Source organism: Megascapheus bottae, chromosome 2 (genome assembly GCF_031878675.1).
Source record: "Megascapheus bottae isolate mThoBot1 chromosome 2, mThoBot2.hap1, whole genome shotgun sequence".
In the NCBI taxonomy this organism is placed as follows: domain Eukaryota; kingdom Metazoa; phylum Chordata; class Mammalia; order Rodentia; family Geomyidae; genus Megascapheus; species Megascapheus bottae.
The window spans coordinates 97,047,220-97,054,267 of NC_143510.1; the positions used below are offsets into that span (position 1 = coordinate 97,047,220).

The following is a 7,048-nucleotide window of genomic DNA, read 5'->3' on the forward strand; positions in this document are numbered from 1 at the left end:
TCCAGAGTCACAGAGGCCATGCCAAAGATGAGCACTGAGCAGGTTTCTGCTAAGCTGGAGGTGGTAGGATGCTGAGGAGCCAATTCTGACTCATAAAACCTCAGCTTCCTGCTCCCCACCCCCTCCACCACTGACACTCTGCAGGTAACAGGCAGGAGGGAGCAGGTGTCTACTAGTAGCTGCCCACTTATACCCAACCCATGCAGCTACACCATCCAGATAAAACCCCCATGGGGTCTCTCAGGTCCCATTCCCAAAGGCCACTGACAGCAGGCCTGGGCAGATCACGGGCGCATACTCCCTGAGTTGTGGCTCCTCCCCCCACCCACTTCACCAAGGGCTCTGTTGTGCTGGGCCCTAAACCACCACCATCTGGGCCCAGCCCTGGCTGGCACCCAGGGCTCACCCAGTTCTTGCCACGAGGCAGCAGGCAGAGGGAGAGGAGGTGTGCAGACATGGACATCAGCTTCTACTCTGTTCTCCCCACAAGATCAGGCAAGACCCACAGCCTCTGCCCTCTGAGGAGTGGCCATCACCCACTGCCACTCTCCCAATCTCACTTCTGTGAAATGCCAATTCCAACTTCACACTCAGCCTTAAGGTCCTCTGAGAGCTCAACGTGGAAGAGCTCCCCGGCCTGAATTTTCCAACTGCCTCATAGTAATGAAGGTGGATGGGTGGACCAGCCCACTGGGTATTTCTCCTGAGCTCCTTGACTGTGCCTTGACCTTCAGGTCTCAGATGGTTATCTCCTCCTCTGGGAAGCTCTCTGGTGGGGCCTGGGGTCACAGGGTTATAAGAACCTCCCTCCTTCCAGCATAACTCTGGAACAAGTGGTGCACCTGTTACAAGCTAAGCCAGTCGGCAAGCTCCAGTGCATGACTTAGACCACAGCCTAATTAGGACTTGCAGAATGCATAGAGCCAGCTACATGACCATCTTCCCCACACCCAGGCCTACTCACACCCCACAAATAAACAGGTTCCTCAGTCAGAAGTGCACAGCAGCTTCCGGAGGCCCAAGGCAGGACAGGATACAGCAGGTCCTCCAAGAGAGAGCCTGCCACATCTTCCTAGTGTCTTCAACCCACTGAAACTCTGTGGCCACAAACATTACCGACGGGCAGTGTCTGAGTTACCTGCCCCACCAGAGCCCTGCCCACTGTGGGGTAGGCAGGAGAAAGGATGTCCTCCTCCCCAGCCCCCAGTGCCAGGAAGATCACTACAGAACAGCCATGCATCACAAGGCAGTGCTCTTTCTGAGGAAACAACGTCTGCTGAAGCACAAATGTAAAGTTCCTGTTTCTACCACTCATGAACCACAGAGGTGGGAGGAAACCCACCTAAGGGCCACATCAGGACTCCTGTCCTCAAGGCTCCTCAGAAAGAGCTTCCTCCAGCAGCCATCCCAGGGTAGACTACAGCAGGCCTGGATGGTAAGCTAGGCAGAACACAGACAGCTCACTCTGTCAACTGCTGGCAGCACCCCATCACCAGTGCCAGGCTCTGATGCCTGGAGGGCCAGCTGGGGCCAGGGTGCACTGTGGGAAGGCAGACAGGACAGCAGCCTCCTCTGCATCCAGCCCACTACCACCATCCACACTGGATAACATTAGCCATTTGTTGCTCAGGATGAGCCCCTCTACAGGAAGAAGGAGAAACAATCAAGGGAGGATGACATCTTCTGGCTGCTCTACCTATCAGACCTCTACCCATAAGCATCTTGGCCCATGTCAGCGAAGGGCATGTACAAAAGGGGCTTGCACCTTCTTTGGTTGTCTTCCCTGACCTGTCAGACTACACAGTTCTGATCCAAAGACCTAGACCCCTTCTTACTCCCAGGTGGAGGATGGGAGGCAAATGAGGCATTCCAAAACAGCTCCAACCTGCTCTAGAGGGAGGGCAAGAACATGGGTGGGGACAGTAGATAGGACCCAAGAATGTGGCCAGCTCATCACCATTAGAACCAAAAGAGGTCAGGCCACAGGCTAGAAGGCCTTATTCTCAGATGCTGAGAATCCAGTCCTTCCTCCCCCAGTTGCAGCAGGGGGGCCCACTGACCAGTCTAAGCCAGACCAAATATGTCTCCTTTTCCCAAATATCACAGCACTGCCATGCTGCATTCAGTTACTTGACCACTACTGAGGGCTTCAAAAGGTTAATCGACATGGTCCTGATACGGTCCCCGAGCCATCTCCAGATACAGGCCACAACATACACAGAAAGTTCTCCCTGACTCTATGAGCCAGCAAGGAGCATCCTCTGAGTTGAGTCACACAGAGCCTGGGTGCTTGCCTTCTCTAAACCTTCCCTAAGAAGTTACTAGCTAGTAAACCACTAGCCACCAGGATAGGGTGCTCCCTCAGGCCAGACCACAGACGCAGCCTAGGGCGTTGATGCAGCCGCTCAACACCCGGCAGGTCCAGGTGGAGTGTTCTGATTCAGGTCCAAAACAAAGAAGCTCTTCCCAGTCATTTCTCAACCTAATGTGCTCTGAATGCCTGTCCTGAGGTCCCACGACTGCCAAGGTATAAAGTGTCCTTTGCCTCCCTCAGGAGCCCCTGTCATATACACTTGCTGCCCCGACACCAAGACACAACTACTTCTTGGAGCCTTTCACATGTGACTGTTTGTCACAACCCTCACGGCAGCCTAGGACGTTAGTATAGCTCATTCCATCTCGAAATGAGGACTGCAAGGCAAGGAGAGCCCACTGACTGGCTAAGAACTAGCCCTACTTTGTGCTCCTGTTTCAGGTGCCTTTGGTCCCCTTGCACCTCCTCCTATGTCCTGCCACCTGGCTCTGCATTCACCTCATGAACAGAGACCCAGCTTTGTTCCCTGCAGGTATGGATGAGTTGCTCCTGCTCCTCCTGCTCCTCTTCTTCTTTGCCAGTCCTGGGGCTTGAACTCAGGGCATGGGCACTGTCCTTGAGCACTTTTGCTCCAAGCTAGCATTCTGCCACTTGAGCCACATTACTTCCAGCTTTTTCTGTATACGTGGTACCAAGGAATCAAACCCAGGGCTTTGTGCGTGCCAGGCAAGCACTCTAGGCCCCACTCCCGGGCCCCATGGACCCAAGTCCTTCTAAGGGATGCCCTGAGACTAGGTAGTCAGCCAGCAGCTACTCAACTCTAATTTCAGAAGGCAGTGGTTTAGGGGCTCGATGGTGCCCCATCCCTATGAATTGGTTAGCTCATGAATCACTCTTTCATATCATAAGTAGACACCTACCCTGCCCTATTCAGAGACCAGAAGAATCTACCCCTGTGTGGCTCAAGCAGTGATCACACATATCACGGCTAGCTTTCTCACAGAACCCACCTATGCAGATAAGGATCTGTTGGTCACATTCACCCTCAACTCTCACACCTCTCACCTGGCCTCTGGTTACAGTCTCTGCTTCCTAGGCCTTCCCTCCCTACCATGTCCTCAACAGTATCAGCCTCCAAGCTTGCTCTGCTCCTGTTGCTCCTGACCCAGTACCAGTTCAAGGCCCTCATAGTACAGTAGCCCTCAGCCTGTCTTGTTCTCCCAGGCAGTCCTGGCTCCTCATGCAGCTCTCTTCCACAGAGGGTATAGCCTTCTTATTGCTTTCTACATGCTCTTGAATCAGATTCTCCCTCTGAGACTAGTACACCCATGGTGGCAAGCTGCTGCACACAGAGAGATGAGGACTATGCAGTCTTTTTTTGGAGAATTCTCCCTCGGAAGAGAGAGACAGATGCTCATGACTGATGGTGCAATAAGACATACACTTGGATAGACAAAAGCAGAAAGGAGCAAGTGCTGAGTGAGAGGGCACTTAGGGGGGTGTGGAAGCAGGAAGCATCTGAAGAGATTTCAAAAGACGGATAGGGTCCAGCAGATAGGACATTGGACAAGTGAACAGTTCAGGTAAAGGTTCAGCTTCAAGTTAGGCAAAGAAGAAAGTTCAGATCCTCTTAAACATTGGTAGCTGAACTCACAAGAACCAAGATAGTGAGGGGAAGACTCAATCTCCCCTTCGGGCATTGGGGGTTAGTCCTAGCTTGACCATACAGCTATCCCTGATGACACACTACCTCTCTCTAGTTTTTTTTTTTTTTTTTTTGGTCAGCTGTGGGGCTTGAGCTCAGGGCCTGGGCCATGTCCCTGAGCTCTTTTTGCTCAAGGCTAACACTCTACCACTTTCAGCTACAGAACCACTTATGGTTTTCTGATAGTTATTTGGAAATAAGAGTCTCATGGAGTTTCCTGACTGTGTTGGCTTAGATCCGTGATCCTCAGATCTCAGCCTCCTGAGTAACTAGGATTACAGGCGCGAGCCACCAGCACCTGGCTTCCTGTTGAGAATTGATAGCCTGAGTGTGAGTCTCTCTCACTCTGTGCAGACAGACCAGTACTCAACTCCTCTGGGCCTGATTCAGCTCTATCTACAGACGGGAGCACCACCGAGGCAACCTCAGTGGGCTGCTGGGAGAAAAGAGTGAGATCATGAACACAAAGGGCTGTGCAGGGCCTGGCACACTGAGCACATTAGCCAGTACCCCACAGGCTGTCTCCATGGTTGCTGATGTCACTGTCAGGCGGTGTTCTCCTACCCCGTGGGCTGAAGGGCTCGGACTCGGGTGCCGTTCCATGCCATCGGGACCCCCTAGACCGCAGGCACCACGCTTACGGGGCCGGAGTCCGCAGGCCAATCACCGGGAATATTTTTCCACATGAAGTTCTCCAAGTCTCAGCTCAAGCGATCCCCTCCTACACTGTCACTAAGCCTCCTTGAGGCTCAGGCTCAGCACCCGACGACCCGTCTTCCCTCCACGCGCAGCCACTCGCAGATGGCCAAGGCAGGGCGCGTCTGTCCCACCCAACCCGGAGCCGCCCCGGCGGATGCCGCACGCCCCTGCCCGTCTCCGTGGACCGACACCGGTACGAGCTCCGGAGCTCCGCGGCCCCAGTCCCTCGCCGGCTGCCCCGGCCGCCGCTCGGGCCACAGCCCCCGAGGCTCTCCCACGACCGCCAGGCGACCAGCCCGGCCCTCGGGCTCCGGCTCTCCTCCTCAACGCCACGTCCTCGGCCGCGGGCCTCGTCCCCCAGCTCTCGGTCGCCGCACTCACCGCGCGGGTGCGGCCCGAACGCCACCAGCACGAAGTAGTCCGCGAGCCGCGCCATGGCGAAGGGCGCGGGGCAGCCCGAGGGGCGCGGACCAGCTCCGCGGCTCCGGGACTGGAGGGCGGCGCGCTCATGGCCCGGCGCCGGCCCTGGGCCGCGCACCCTCCACACCCCGGGCCCGCTCCTCCGCGGCGTTACCCAGCGCTTCCGCCGCCATCTTCCCAGCCAGCCGGCCCGCCCGGCCCCGCCGCGCGCCTGCGCGCCCGCCCGCCCCCGTGGGCGTGGCCTGAGGGGCGCGTCGTCATTGGTCCACGGGGGAGTGGGCGTGTCTCGCGGACGCCCCGCCGCGCCCCGCCCCGGGGCCGCCCCGCGGGAGGGGGAGGCGGACGGACGGTGGCCCGCGCGGGTCACAGGACTCTGCCTAAACCCCGGGCCCAGCTCGCCGTGTGGACCTCGGCTCTCGTGGAGACAGCGCGGAGGTCGAAGCTTCAGCTCCTTTCCGGGGGCGGAGAGCCCAGGCTCGGAGGTCCCCAGGCTCTCGCGCTGTCGGCTGAAGCGAGCCGAAGCAGCCTAGGCCCCGTCTTCTCGGACTGGACGGTAGAGGAGGGGCCGAACCGTCGCCCGGGGCCGCCGGCGTGGCAGGGCGGAGAAGAGGGCTGGGCCCGCCGCGGAGCCCCCCGAGCGGGTGGACGCCCCGCATGGTCACGCGGGGCTGCACGCCTGGCTGGGAAGGGCGGGTGCCCGAGCTCGCGGGGGTCCTCAGAACCAGGGGCCGGCTGGGGATCCCCTCAGCGTGGCCCAGGTGAGCCAGGAGGACAGGACCGGACGTTCGGGAGAGCCCAGGGGCGGGGCTGGGCTTGTGAGTCGATGAGCTGGGCTGCTGCAGGAGCTGAGGAGCTACTGCCGTCCCTGGCCTCCTGCAGGTGGAGCTGGATGGTGAATGAAACCAAACTCAGGCCAGGGGCAGGGAGAAGAGAGTTGTGGTGCCACAACAACCTGTATCCCCAGCACTTGAGAGGCTGAAATAGGAGGACCATGAGTTCTAGGCCTGCATGGACAGCATAGCAAGACTGTGTTAATTTAAAAAAAAAATTAAAGGCATACAAGCCAGACACCAGTGGCTTATACCTATATTCCCTAAGTTCAAGCTAACCCATATGAGAAAGTCCATGAGATCTGATTCTCAAGTTAACCACTAAAACCTCAAACAGAGCTGTAACCAACATGGTAAAGTACTAGCTTTAAAGAAAAACCTAAAAGACACTGCCTGATTTCAGGCTTCAGGACCAGTAACCCCCAACATAAAGAAAGGCTCTAGGACCCTTCCCTATACCCCCCCCCACACACACACAAACACAAACACAGCTACAGCCTCAGCCCTCCTCTGTCACTGAGACTTCACAAGAGCTGAATGGAGCAGTAGATCAAGCCCTGAAGATCTTCTTCATACCCCTGAAAACATGTGAGGGCTAGCAAGAAAGACCTGGTGCCTGGGTCCAGGCCTGGCTCTCCTCTGGTAGACTGAGGGCCCTGCAGCCCATTCCACCCATGTTCTTCCACTAGGCACAGTATCCTCACCAAAAGATGACTCGTTCCTGGGTGTTCTATCTGGCTCAGCCTCCATGTCCTCTGCCTCTGAGTAGAGCATCCTGCCCACTGCACTAACCAGGTCACTTTCTGGGGAAGCTGCTGAAGACTCAACTTTCTTTTCAAGAACCTGTGGTCTTCCCAGAGTTCCCTGCCTTGAACCTCATAGGTTCAAGCCCAGAAAGCCACTCTTCTGCCATGTGCCAGTGGCTCACATTTATAATCCTAGCTACTCAAGAGGCTGGGATCTGAGGATTGTGGTCTGAAGCTATCCCAAGGAGATTCTTATCTCCAAATAACCACCAAAAACCTAGAGCTGGATCAGTGGTTCAAGTGGTAGCGTGCCAGCCTTTGGCAAAAGCTAAGG

The 7,048-nt window shown here is 56.6% G+C and overlaps 1 protein-coding gene across 3 annotated transcripts in view; it reads right to left on the bottom strand.

Moving 5' to 3' along the window:
* The window catches only part of Sbf1 (SET binding factor 1), a 30,769-nt gene extending 25,441 nt beyond the window's left edge, over positions 1-5,328 (bottom strand). For all 3 annotated transcript variants that reach the window (XM_090328947.1, XM_090328946.1, XM_090328945.1), the window contains exon 1: positions 5,100-5,328. In XM_090328947.1, coding sequence (XP_090185073.1) covers positions 5,100-5,154 — 55 coding nt within the window. In that variant the 5' untranslated portion in view covers positions 5,155-5,328. The remainder of the gene's footprint in view (positions 1-5,099) is intronic.
* Positions 5,329-7,048: the final 1,720 nt, after the last annotated feature.